This window comes from Phocoena phocoena, chromosome 15 (assembly GCF_963924675.1).
Source record: "Phocoena phocoena chromosome 15, mPhoPho1.1, whole genome shotgun sequence".
NCBI classification, from domain to species: domain Eukaryota; kingdom Metazoa; phylum Chordata; class Mammalia; order Artiodactyla; family Phocoenidae; genus Phocoena; species Phocoena phocoena.
This window is the reverse complement of record NC_089233.1, coordinates 51,562,028-51,576,721: the sequence shown is the minus strand read 5'-3', so window position 1 is coordinate 51,576,721 and position 14,694 is coordinate 51,562,028. Positions and strand designations below refer to the sequence as shown.

The following is a 14,694-nucleotide window of genomic DNA, read 5'->3' as shown; positions in this document are numbered from 1 at the left end:
TGTCTCTTAAACTACAGACCTGTATAGTAGACCTCTCCATTTGGATGCTGAGTGGACATTTCAAATATATATATATATATATATATATATATATATATATATATATATATATATGCACACACACACATAATATGTTTTGATTGTCCCCATCCACAGACCTGTCCCTTTCCCAGCCTAGAAAATGGTACCATGACTCACCCAGCTTTTCATGCCAAAACTCTTGGAATCATCCTTGACTTGTTTATTCTTTCACATCATCTCTGATCCATCAACAAAACCTACAAGATCTATCCTGAAAATAAATCACTTCTCACCGTCTCCACACTTACTGGACTATCGGATCCTACATCATCTCTCCCTAGATGAGGCCAGCTGACTTTTAACTAGTCTTCTCCTTTCCTCAATGCCCTACGATTTATGTACCACACAGCAGCCATAGTAAACCTTTTAAAATCAAATCTAATTATGTTCTTCCACTCTTCAGAATGCTCCAAAGACTTCCCAGCACACTCAGAATAAGATCCAAAGTACTTAGTGAAGACTAAAGTCCAACCGATGTAGATTTGGATTTGGATTCTTCATTTCTAGCTGCTTTCCCCACCATCACATGGTCTCTGCACTTGCTGACCTTTCTGTCTAGGATGGGGCAGCCCCAGGGGTGCATGGGGCTTGCTCCCCATGCATGAATGTGACCTCGTCAGAAGGACTTTTGCTGGCCACATAGCAAACACAGCATCCTGGTCATTCTTGATTGCTTTCCTACCCTGATTTCTGTTTCCTTCTAGCATTTTCATAACATTATATTTATTTTTTAATTTATTTGTTCTCTCACCCATAGTATATGAGTTTCATGAAGGTAGGGCTTGTCTGTTTCTTCTATCCTGCATCTATCACAGTGCCTGGGAAAGTATAAATTTATGTGTCCAAGGAGATAGACACACAAATTTTTACTGCAGTTTGTTCAGTTATAAATAGAAATGACCTAAATATCCATCAACAGAATGATGGATAATGAATTGTGGTATATTCACATATGGACTACTTTACACACTGCATACTTCTACTATACATTACTCAGTGAAAAATAAATGAACAAGAGCTACTTATATTAACTAGATAAGTCACAAGAAAACAGAAAAAATGGCAAGCTGCAAATGCAAATAATGGGGTAACTTTTATATAAATTTTAAAATAGTCAAAACTACCTACGTTTTGGATAAATGCATATAAAGTTACAGAACCACTTTGGGAATGTTAAACACAAAAACTAGATTATTGGCTGTCTACCTAGGAATAAAAAGATGGAATTGAATGGAGTTGAGGTGGGGCACACAGGGTGCTTCATGGGCATCTGTAATTATGCATTTCTTTAAAAAATATAAAGCAAATAAAGGAAAAGGTTAAGATCTAACAAGGCTGTGGTATAGCTGTTTATCCTGCTATTATCTGTACTTTTCTGTAAGCTTGAAACCAGCTTGTAACTTGGAAATGCTTAAGTAAATGCAAGAAGCTGAAGCTGTTGATGGTTGACAGGGTAGGAGAAGATGCAGAAATATTGACACCGGCCCTGTCCTATGTCACAAAGGTGTGACTGAGATGATGAGTGGTGGCTCTTGGGATCACGTTTCAATGACCACTGAATACTCATCTCACTGGTCCCATATCCTATTTTTTAGATGAAATAGGAAAATGGAATTATTTGAATCCAGAGAGGCCACTCATCCCTTCTCCAATCTGGCTCCTGGTGCTGCACTTTTGAACTTAGGGAACTGATTATTTTGCCATCATGGATGTGAAAGCAGATGCCTCCTATTTGTGGAAAGCATTAGATTACTTATGCAACGCGGGTACTTCGTTCAAGTTCTGAAAGACAAAAGTTCTTGGGAAAGAGACTATGAAGAAGTTTTTACTCCTCCTGTTTAAGTTGCCTCAAATGTCATAAATAAAACATGAGATGTGTATCTTCAGAGCCATAAGTCTACCATGATATTCCTTTTCCCCCCAGGCCAAATATCAAGTGATGGGTTTTGCAGATACCTGATGTCAGATGAAAATGCCCCAGTCTTCCTAGATCGCCTAGAGCTTTACCAAGAAATGGACCACCCTCTGGCTCACTACTTCATCAGCTCTTCCCACAACACCTATCTCACTGGCAGACAGTTTGGTGGGAAGTCTTCAGTAGAAATGTACAGACAGGTCCTCCTGGCTGGTTGCAGGTCAGAAACTCAAGACACTGTTTCTTCTTTGGATCTGATGCTCTTCAACTGAATTTAGTTTTCTCTGAAAAATAGGAAGTAGCATTCAGAGTGAAAAGGACATTTGTCTTTCTCTTTAATGGATTATGATGGCCATTTAACCTTGAGAAAGGAAAATTGGTATCTGTTCCAGAAGGTCTAGAGTCCTCCTATGGGTCAAAAGATGTTCTTTTTACTGTAAATTTAAAATATTCCCCCAACATTACCAAAAAGATAGCATATTTTAAGAAGTTATGCTAAGTTTCCTGTTGGTCATAGACACTTGAAAATTTAGCTTTACTTAATGTTCAAAGTTCTAAAATTTCATTCTCAGATCATAAAGATTATTTTAAATGGCTTTAATTTTACAGAAATTGGAAAATATTTGAGGTTTAAAATATGGTAAAAATGCAGAAAGTGAAAAATAAGAAATGTAGTTACATTATGACTGGTTTCTTGATTGTCGATGACCAATACTTAATTTTTCAACTCACTATTTTCTGTGTGTATGGAAATATGTTAAAGGACTTTAACTACATCACTACATCTGTTTCTGAATGCTTAAATATGAGTCACTGAAACAATGAGAACATTTTAATTTATGGCCAGAGTAACATCATCCCACCTACAAAATTTTTACAGTATTCTTTAACATCCTATAAAACCCAGCCCATATCTAAATTTTCCCAGTTGTCCTCAGATTGTCCTTTATTACAGCTTTGTCACAACTAGGATTTCATCCAGAACCTCACTGCTTGTTACATCTCTTTTCTCTTTTAATCTCCGACAGTCCCTTTTTGATGACACCAATCTGGTGCAATTTTAACCTGCATCCTCCAAAAAATAATCGTGTTACTTCCTTCATTCCATTTTCTACTTCTATAGAAAACAAATTATTCTGATGTCTTTTCATTTGTACACACACTATTTTATTGTAAAGGTTTAATATTGGTAAATCACAATGTTCCTAGATGTGTTGAACTTGACTGTTGGGATGGAAAAGGTGAGGACCAAGAACCAATAATAACTCATGGAAAAGCAATGTGCACAGATATACTTTTTAAGGTAAGTGTTTCTTTTGTTTTTTATTGAAGTATAGTTGATTTACAATGTTGTATTCGTTTCTGCTGTACAGCAAAGTGATCAGTTATACATATATATATACATATTCTTTTTCATATTCTTTTGTATTATGGTTTATTATAGGATATTAAATATAGTTCCCTATGCCATACAGTAGGACCTTGTTGCTTATTTTATATATAGTAGTTTATATCTGCTAGTTCCAACCTCCTAATTTATCCCTTCCCACCCCCTTTCTCCTTTGGTAACTGTTAGAAACAGACTCACAGACATAGAAAAACTGTTTCATAAATAAGTTCATTTGTGTCATATTTTAGGTTCCACATATAAGTGATATCATATGGTATTTGTCTTGCTCTTTCTGACCTACTTCATTCAGTATGATAATCTCTAGGTCCATCCATGTTGCTGCAAGTGGTGTGATTTCATTCTTTTTTATGGCTGAGTAGTATTCCATTGTGTATATATGTACCACATCTTTTTTATCCATTTCTCTGTCGATGGACATTTAGGTTGCTTCCATGTCTTGGTTATTGTTAATAGTGCTGCTATAAACATTGGGGTGTATGTATCTTTTTGAATTAGAATTTTTTCTGGATATATACCCAGGAGTGATATTGCTGGATAATATGGTAGCTCTATTTTTAGCTTTTTAAGGGAACTCCATACTGTTTTCCATAGTGACTGCACCAATTTACATTCCCAACCACAGTGTAGGAGGGTTCCAAGGTAAGTTTTAAAATTACCTCACCATTGCCTTTTCCAAACTATTGTGGAAACAGAGACAGAGTGGAGAAAACAAATTATTCATCTTCTCAAGCATCTTACCTTTATATTCTGTTCTTCCAGTTTTTCAGAGAAAGTCAAGAAAAATGTTTTCTCTACTTAATATTTCCTTCATGCTACTTTTTCTGCTTTCAAATGGTGACGGTGCCATATAATGAGATTTCTCTGGCAGAACCTCCCTTGTTCCACTTACTTTAAAAACAGTCTTTCATTTTATTATCTATTTTTGTGCTTACTTACTTTGCATTTTTTCTGAAGGACTTTCAAAGTGGAATAAAAAGATAAATAGAATACAGGAAATAAAATAGATTATAAATAGTGCCTATATGGGTAAGAAAGTAAGATAGTGAGATTAGAGTTTTATGAATGCTTGTCAAGAAATCCTATAAACTTTCAAGCCATACCACAAATTGGGCTCCAGACTTTTTTGAATTCAGTACAAGGAAAGAAACATGATAATTCACAGAATTTGTAAAATACACACAGAGTAGTTAGTCCAGAGAAGCACAGTTATTCCGCAGTACTGACACCAGATAGAAGTCGCCCCCCCATAAGATCCTCACAGAATGTAATCTACACTCTTATAAATTGGATTTCAGTCATGGCCTTTTGGTGATCTCTATGTACAATTTGAAGGTTGGTTTCTTAGCAAGTTCCTCAATATGCTCCAGTGATGTCCTGCCAAAAGACAAGTGAAAAAATGAAATTCTGTGGTTGGACAATATGTCAAGTACGTCAACCTCTGTCAGTTTCATATAACTCAGGAGAGTTATTTCAGCCTCTGGATCAATGGTTCTCAACTCTGCCAACATGTGGAAAATCACTGGGGTTGTTTTGTTTTGTTTTTTAATAGATTTATTTATTTTATTTACTTATTTTTGGCTGCATTGGGTCTTCGTTGCTACGTGCAGGCTTTCTCTAGTTGCAGCGAGTGGGGGCTACTCTTTGTTGCAGTGCACAGGCTTCTCATTGCAGTGGCTTCTCTTGTTGCGGAGCACAAGCTCTAGGCACGTGGGCTTCAGTAGTTGTGGCTCACAGGCTCTAGAGCACAGGCTCAGTAGTTGTGGTGCATGGGCGTAGCTGCTCTGTGGCATGTGGGATCTTCCCGGACCAGGGATTGAATCTGTGTCTCCTGCATTGGCAGGCAGATTCTTAACCACTCTGCCACCAGTGAAGTCCCACTGGGAGTGTTTTTAAAAACAGACAGCTAGACCCTAGACCCGTGACCCTCCATGCATATCACTTCTCTTAGCCAAGATGTTGGTGAGTTTTGAACATCAATCAATTCAAGATTACATTTCCTGAGAAGTACCAAGAGTATGTTCAAGTGGGAAGCCATGAGTTTGCATAGTCACCAAACTGACAGCAAGGGTTGACATCTTTTTTCATAGAATTAAGGAGCCTAATAGGGAAGCTGAAGCTCAAAAGGAAGTTTTTCCGTCTCAGCTTGGAGGTGAGCAAAGAAGAAACCATGGGCAGAGCCAAGATTCTCCTAAAGGAGTAATTCTAGGTCAACTCAAGTGGATAATCAAGGTCACTTGGGAAGTGACTCAAGGCATTTTTGCCTGAGAAGAAACTTCAAGCAAGAATAGCTAAAGGACCACCTGAGCCATAAGAACGCTCAGTAAAATACTCCAAGATTGTCTAGCCTAGGCCATTATTCTTTCCAATGGACTTCCCTAGATAGCTATTGTCAAATATTTTCCCAACTAACAGAATGATGGGACTTGCCCCATGGTTAACTACCAGGGTGATACAAAACAAGGGATATTGCAAATGTCACATCAATTCACAGGAGTCTTCATTGAATTAATGAAATGTAACCCAACTCTGGTGCCAAAAGGCAGAGGAAAGTCAATAAAAGCTTCTAACAGGCCTGAGGTTTTTACCAACACATTTCTCCTCAAGGCGAGAGGGGAAGGAGAGGGGTCTGCTGTGAAAATCTCTGTGCAGAAATCTCACCTGCTCCTCAGTGAGAAAGGTGAGCTCTGAACCCATCTTGGCAGATTATCAAGCAAGGAACTGCACTGCCATTTAGGTGAAATGTCTTGTCAGTTACTAGCACCCTAATTTTGGAGAAGTAAAAGTAGCTTTGAAAAAAAGTGTCATTAACCATGAACTGTGCCTGGGTCTAACCACAGGGGACTCAGTCTGTAGCAGTAAATGGGGTCTCCAGGTCTTAATTGCCAAAAATGACTTTCTGAAAAGCTCAAATTAATAGTCTCCAATTGGTTTCAGGTAACTTAATTTTTTTTCTCTCCTCTCTCATTAACACTCTTTATCTTTCAAGGATGTTATTCAAGCCATCAAGGAAACTGCATTTGTCACATCTGAATATCCTGTAATTCTCTCCTTTGAAAATCACTGCAGGTATAATGATTCATTCTACTCCAAGTCTCTAAGTGTTGTTTTCTAATCCCCATTCCCCACCCCTGCTCTACATCTTTTTAAATAACCGAATAGTTTCTTTTGTGAAGTGGTAAGTACACATAGTCTTATGGGGAAAAAAAAAAAGAGAAGAAACGCAAACCACTACCTCTCAACACTTCCAAAAAAGAAAAAAAAAAAATGTCATGTTAATGTGTTTTAGAAATGCTTCCTCTAAACAAAAGGTCAGAGAGCAGGACACCGTGCTCAGTGTTCCATTGGGTTGGAAGACTTGGCAGTATGTTTGTAGTCAGACTTGATGAACTTGAAAGACACTTTTTACTCTGCTTACCAACTCTTAGTTTGGGGGAAGAATCGACTTCTTTTTAAACTACACCAGTTAACCCATTAGCATCAAGAGGACACTCAAACATTTTGCAGAGTGGGAGTTTTTAATCGCTAGGAATGGATGTTTCTTATTCTTATTCTGGACAGTTAATGGATGTTGGAATTTACAAATGTCGGTTCTTTCCCTCTAGCAAATATCAACAGTACAAGATGTCCAAATATTGCGAAGATCTATTTGGAGATCTCCTGTTGAAACAAGCCCTTGAATCACATCCAGTATGTATTTTTAGCAAACCATATTTCTAACATGAATGGATTTGTTTTGAAATTCATTTCTGAAGGGCCAAGTAGTTCTGGAGGACTAATGTTAAAGATCTTCATGTGTATTTGAATTCGTTGGTATGGGAAGCTTCCATTGTGCTTCAGAGGGGTGTGTAGAGAGAGGCACAAAGTAAACATCTGGCTCAGTTTTATTCAGAAGATCATGGGGTCTCTATGGCTTCTGAGACCTCTGTCCTAAAATTTCACAAAGTGCACACTGGCCAGGAGTCTAGAGTTGGTGATCATTGTCAAGTTCAGTGACAGGTTAGAATCACCTGGGGGAACCGTGAAACATACCTCTGCCACAGCCCCACTCAGAGATTCTGAAATTGATTCGAGTTCAGCCAGATCCTAGTGTTTTTTAAGTGCTCTCCAGGTAAATCAAATGTGCAGCCAGGTTTCAGCACCCATGGGAGCCTGCTGCTATGGGAAGTTCCCTGGATCAAGTCACAGAAGCCGGAAGTTCAAGCTCCTAAGTCCAAAATAAACTCTTGGGCAATGTTATATGCACGATTTCGAGCTTCATTTTTACACCTACTAATTCCTTCATCAAACAAAGAATTTTTAACCTGTTCCCCATAGATAGGCTTTGTGGGGTCTGTGAACTCATTCTAACTGCATACAGTTTGCTGTTTTGTATACAGTCATTCCAGAGAGTTCATCAGATTTTTACCAGGATCCATAACCCCCAAGTGGTTAAGATCCACTCTCCCAAGATGTTGGGAGTAACAAGAAAGCTACTGGAGTGAAAGAAAGTATGAAACACTCTACAGTAGTGAAATATTTTGCCCCACTGTTGATGAGAAGCTGATAGGCCCAAACACGGTAGCCCGAACCACCAATAGAACATCGCCATGACTAAAGGGGGAAGGTGCTCCGTGCTACCTGGGAACACATCAGGTAGTTTAACAGTGAGTTTTGCAGAAGTACATCTTTGGGAACTGAAAAAAGATATAGGAGGATATTTTCAGCCTGCTGAAGTTTGGCTGCAGGGGCCCCGTCCACATCCTGGCAGTGCTTCCTGCTTCCCTGCACACTGGCCTGATCTCCACCGCCAGCACCTGCAGCTGCTGCTGGGGGGACACTCTGGTCCCTGGAGCTCTGCGCACACAGGAAAGTCAGGCCAGAAGTACCAGAGAATTACCAACCCCCACCCCGTGTTCCCTCATTCCTCAGGCGGGATGACTCCGGACACATGGTCCCCACTGTCCCCCCGAAGTTCCCCAGTGGGATCATGCTCCCGTCCACAGTGACAACTTGCCTGATAGCACACCCTTCATGGCTGCCTGTCTTCTTTTTCTCACTTTCCTACTCCTCTGCTGGAGTTCCCTGAAGCTGCCCCCCAGATAAATTACTGGTACTTTCCTCTTTGTCTCAGACTGATTCTAAGGGAACCTAAACTAAGAAACATGCCTGCTTTATTTTATTTTATTTTTTACCTAGGCCCTTTGTTTGTTTTATTTTCTTTGTTAGACTAAGGTGCTGGCTTTTACGGAACGATCTCTGCATTCTTTGTGATGTGCACATACATGAGAGATTATGGGAAGTATAGGCAATATAAATGAGATTAAGATCTGAACTACAGAACTTTCAGTCCTGGAAGGAGGGCACAGGATACAAATGTAAAACCGTAACTAAAACAGATGGCCTTTAGTGTGGTGAATATTTATTGCCAATATCCAGGTGCAGAAGAGATCACTTGGACTGTACTGGTTACAGCAGGCTTCCCAAAAGGAGCAGAATTTCGGCAGAGGGTTTCATTTGAGTCAGGACTGACATAGGAAGGCACAGTGCCTTGCATGTACAAATAGTATAAAAATTAGTTTGGAAAATGAGTGGATACGTGGAAGGGTAGGTGGATATATAGATGGATGGTGGGGGGATGGGGAATGGATGACTGGATACAACACAGTTCTGTGGATCAGAAGTAATCAAATAAAGGAACATCCCCTTTGCAGACATTAATCCAAGCCAATGAAACCATAGTAGAGGTCAGATTTCAATAATTAGGACCACTTCCTTCTTAATTCTCTTATTGAACCCACAAAGCCACAATCCCAAGCATTGAAGATGGATCACCCTACTGAGCAGACCAGCTTACTGTACAGCCCAACACTTGGGGGGGCTCAGGAGCCTCTTGACTTTGCCTGGGAGGGCACCTCTGACCCTAGCTGACCCCATCACCTCTTGTACTTTACCAGGTACCTAAAGGGGGCAAGGTCTGGGGTTGAGCTGGACCCCTTCCCCCAAGGCCACTGTAGGTCAGACCCCACTCCCTGGGGAAGGTGGAGTAGCTCCACAAAGCTCTAGAGACCCTGTGGAGGCCAAATTTGCTGCCTTAGTGTAAGGCAAAGCTCAGGCTAGTTTGGGTTGCAGAATGAAAGTGTAAAACTGTGCAGACTGCCATCTAGTGGATGTTGGTTTGCCTTCTGCTCATTCTGGGCTGGGAATGAGAAGGGAGAAGTACAACCCTGTCGTGAATTCAGCCTTTCCTCTTTGTCTCTAGCTGGAACCAGGCAGACCTTTGCCATCCCCAAATGACCTCAAAAGAAAAATACTCATCAAAAATAAACGGCTGAAACCTGAGGTTGAAAAAAGTAAGTCAAATACGCTCATCTATGGCAGAAGTGTACGTATCTTGCATGTTGAGACAATTCAGCTATCTAGAATGAAATATACTTTAACACCACGGATTGGGGGGAAAGCAGGTCTAGTGGTGATGTTCTATATACTGTGCAGAGCAAAGTTGCCACATTGTTATTCAAGTTTAGGTTCCACATCAACCCCTTCCTGCAGTGGGAAAACATATTCATATATTCATAGATCAGAATTTGGAGGAGTCCCAAGGAAAGATGAGAAGAAAGCAAAAGAAGCATTTTAGAATTTGTCAGATATAAGGAACTAGCACTTTATCATTTTATACACTCTAAAGCCTTCTTTAAAAGCTTCCCTTTGCACTTTTCCCTGTGATATATACATATCTAGGGATCCTAGGTAATACACGAGTGTGAATGTGTGTGTGGTCGGGGGGTGGGGGGAGATGATTTTATCTAGACATTGCCCCCACTGTGTTTTCCCAGAACATTTTCTTTGAAAATATTTTCTTCCAACAAATCTCTTAGTTCAGTGAATGAATAGCATCAAATATCGGTATGATTGCATTGTGGCTTTCCCCTTGGTTATTCTAAATTTAAAATTTTTAACTATTTTAGCTCCAGTTTATTTTTATTGCAAAAGCAATAATGCTATAGAAAAATGAAAACATCAAAGAAAAATATAATAAAATAGCACTAAATTATATATTTTACACACATATACATGTATTAGAGACACATGTACACACGTACACTTTTAACATATACATGCATTTTTAACAAAACTGGGATCATGTTAAATATACTGATTTTTAGTCATTTTTAATTCAACCAATGAAGTATACTCATATCCAGTAGGATATAAATTTACGTACTAATTTTAATTCTTATGTATAAAATTTTTTTTGATTCTAGTGTATGAAACACTATACAGAATTTATTATGTGGCACATAGTGTAATTTAAACAGATCCAAGTTGATGGATTTTCACTGCTATGAGAACAACAATGGTAAACATGTCTGGCTGTTCATTTTGTACATTCATGCAGCCTTCTCCTTGGTACAATTAGAGTTGGTTGGCCAAAGCATGTACACATTTTATATCATATGTATCTTGTTATACTGACTTTCAGAAAAGTTGTACCAGTTTATACCCTCACTATAATATATGAAGAGTGCCTGTTTCCCAGCGATATTCTTTTTTTTTTTGGCTGCATTGGGTCTTTGGTGTTGCACTCGGGCTTTCTCTAGTTGCAGCGAGCAGGGGCTATTCTTCATTGCAGTGCGTGGGCTTCTCATTGCGGTGGCTTCTCTTGTCGAGGAGCACAGGCTCTAGGTGTGTGGGCTTCAGTAGTTGCAGCACGCGGGCTCAGTAGTTGTGGCGCATGGGCCTAGCTGCTCCACGGCATGTGGGATCTTCCCGGACCAGGGCTCAAACCTGTGTCCCCTGCATTGGCAGGCAGATTCTTAACGGTGGTGCCACCAGAGAAGCCCCCCAACAATGTTCTTAATGCTGGCTGTTAGACATCTTTTATATGTGTTCACAACTAATAATCGAAAAATATTTTTTCTTGAAGCTTTTTCAGTCTCTATTCTGTCACTTCACCATAACAGTCCATAAACTTTGCTCTGTGCCAGATGCTCCAAATTCTGGGCTTTTGTTATCAAGCTTTAAATCCTTCACAGGGACTGAGCTGTGACTTCTCAACCTGGTGACCAGGATATGGGGCATTTCCCTCATGTTCCAATAGTGGCTCAGTGTGTATAGATAATAGGGTTGTTGTACTTGCCTTAAGCACTCAAGGCCACCAGGATTGGGGAGACAGTGGCCGTGACTGAGCCTCAGGAGCCTCGACAATAGGTTTCCCTTCCCTTTTCATTTCCTTCTCCATGTTGATCTTCAAACCTATTTTATAAGTGATCCAACACCTGTCTCCATCTCCTTCTTGTTTATTTTTAATAACAGAACAGCTTGAAGCTTTGAAAAGTATGATGGAAGCAGGAGAATCCGCTGCCCCAGTGAGCATCTTAGAGGATGATAATGAAGAGGAAATAGAAAGTGGTGAGTTGGATGTTTTAAATTTACACATCACAAAAAAATACTTTTTAAAATAAGAAAAACATGAATTTGTCTCAGTGGGCCCTTTTATATAACACAACATTCTAATTCCTAATAGTCAGGTACATGTACCAACCTTAATCTTTTGTTATTTTGGGGTATTTTTCCAAATAGTATGGCTTAGAATTTACCTGCACACTAGATTTTAGTAGCTTAGTCATCTCCTTTCCTGTTGTGCATTCAGCTATTCAGCAGAAACTCACAGCCAGAGAATCCTTGAAGCGCTTGCTGTAGAAGGCCGGGCTTGGAATAAAAAGAACATTTCTGCAGTTCTTTCCCATAAACAAAACCTGAACATCAGTGCTGTTACTGATGACAGCAGTAAGGCGAGTTAAAAGGGAAGGAACCTGGATAGAGACCCTCAGTAAATGCTTGGTTTGTGTGCACTTATAGTGAACTAGAAACTCAAAGCCAGAATTAAACTTTCAAGTTCAAATTCCTTCAAATAACCAGCTCACCAGAATTGCCTATATCTGTATTTATAGGTAGATATTTTTTGCAAAGGCAGCCTTGCTCAAAATATTTTAATATTTGTTATTAGCTTCTATTTTTACTTTGGCCATATAGCCACTACCATAATCTTTGGTTTTACATGGGTCATTTGAAAGGTTTGGAATGTTTTTAGAAAACTATTTGTTCATTATGTATCATGAGAATTGATTAACAAAATGACATGAGAGTTGATTAACAGAATAGTTTGGACATGCATTGAGTGTCTATTGGTTAGTGCCTTGAATTTAGATAGTGCCTTGGGGCTAAGTAATTTAGAAACATTTGTAGAAACTCTGTTTTTCATATAAACATCTGAAATAGAAGAGTAGATTTTAGGAAAGTTTGACATTATAGGTAAAAACCTAAAAGCTGTGAGAATCAACGAATCGTATTCACAACCCCTTAATAAAGACTCCTGACTATGGAAGAGACTTTATGAATGATTTATGTTGCCTGAGAACATGACTTACTTCCATATGTTTTATACGTCAGGGAGGGTCTGGGAGGCCAGAGATACCTGGCAGTATTTAATCAATGCCTGTTGTGGTTATCTATTACTGTGTAACAAACCACCCCAAAACACTTTATTATTATCCCTCCTAGTTCTGTGGGTCACCTGGGCTCAGGTCGAGGGCTCTCCCTTTGGTTTCTCATGCGGTTGCCGGCAGATGACATCAGGGGCTAGAGTCATCTGAAGGTTCCACTGGGCCGGGTGTCTCGAGATGGCTCACTCGTGGCTGACGGTTGATGCTGGCTGGCTTTTGGGAGCTCAGCTGACACAAGCACCCCCATGTGGCCTCCCCAAGTGGCTTGGGCTTTTCACAGCATGGTGGCCAAGATCCTTGACAGAGCGTCCTGAGAGCCAGTGCTCCAACAGGCAGAAAACAGAAACTGCTAAACTGTTTAAGAGCTGTGCTTGGAACTGGCACATCATCACTTCCTCTATATTTTATTCATCCAAGCAGTCTTAGTTAGGGCCCACCCACATTCCAAGGGGTGGGTGAGAGGCAAGCTCACGTTGTAGAAGAATCAGTGGGAAGCTGATATTATTGCAGCTGTCTTTGGAAAGTACAGTCTGCCACATTGCTTGTTATATTATTTCACAGTTTTCGCAAATAATAAACCCAAACAAGATTTAAGAATAAAATCTTGAAAGGAATATACTGAGTTGGCCAAGAAGTTCGTTCAGGTTTTTCCATCACATCCTATGGAAATTTGGCCAACCCAGTATTTCAAAAGATCAATAAAACACTTCTAAAATTTGAAAGTCTGAGTATTATATAAAAACTGTCCCTTAACTTAGGTTAAGTTTCATAGATGATAATCATACACATGTAAGGTGTTACTAGATACTCTAATCCAGTAAAACAAACTGAAGAATAATGGAATACATTAAGAAAAATCATAATAATAATAACTATGATTTTTGTACCAACTGTAGATTAGGTACTTTACATCAATTCCTCATCTAATCTTTATGCAGCCAAAGAAATAAGTATTATTATACTAATTTTTCAGATGAGGAAACTGAAGCTTAGAGTGGTAACATATGTTACATGCAATCCCACAGCTGGTGAGCAATGCTACTAAGATTCAATCCCAGAATTGCCTTGACTCCAGGGTCAAGACCTTCTGTACCTTACAATATTGTCCTTCTAATGTATAGGAATATAAAGCGAACATAAATATGCAAAATCATTGGTAAAATATTTTTCTTTATAAAAAGGAAAAAATATATAAATGATGCGAGTCACAAATGTGAAGTTTCCTGAACACACACACATTAATCTAAAATGAGGGGTCAGCAGGATTCCACTTACTGTCCTTAAGGGTACTTTCCCAACTTTTATGCAAATGCTAATTATTCCTGTAGACAAAATAAATTTGCCTCTAGTGATTCCCATGTTATTCCAAAATGTTTGAGATAAAATTTTGATTGTTCTAACAGAAATATATGGGTTCATATGCACCTGAATTTCTCTCTAAGGCTATAGAGGTTTCTGCTATACCAGTTACATATGTGAGTCTCACGTTTCCTCAGTCATACTTGACTTCAGCTCTGGTCAGCCAGTTGGCTGTAATTACCCTGCTATCACAGTATGATCCTACTATACCTGAATGACTAGAGTCTCTCATTTAAATACTTCAACACAGCAGGCAAGAGGAAACCAAGCATAGTTCAAGAGGGCAGGCCTGCCTGGAGGCTGTAGAAAATAGAAAAGGCTCTCAGTCAGTGGAAGTGTGTGCCCAGTCATTAGGCTGGATGTAGATTCAGACAAACAGTGGAGAATAGCAACATTGTGTGTGGTTGTGGGTGTGTCTATGCATACATACACACTCAGGAGATGCT

General features: G+C 39.4%; 1 protein-coding gene across 4 annotated transcripts in view; it reads left to right on the top strand.

The window, feature by feature from the left end:
* Positions 1–14,694, top strand: part of PLCB4 (phospholipase C beta 4) — a 156,388-nt gene that overhangs the window by 70,061 nt on the left and 71,633 nt on the right. For all 4 annotated transcript variants that reach the window (XM_065893070.1, XM_065893069.1, XM_065893068.1 and 1 more), the window contains exons 11-16: positions 2,006–2,216; positions 3,206–3,299; positions 6,394–6,473; positions 7,010–7,094; positions 9,646–9,736; positions 11,700–11,795. In XM_065893070.1, the coding sequence (XP_065749142.1) occupies positions 2,006–2,216; positions 3,206–3,299; positions 6,394–6,473; positions 7,010–7,094; positions 9,646–9,736; positions 11,700–11,795 (657 nt within the window). The remainder of the gene's footprint in view (positions 1–2,005; positions 2,217–3,205; positions 3,300–6,393; positions 6,474–7,009; positions 7,095–9,645; positions 9,737–11,699; positions 11,796–14,694) is intronic.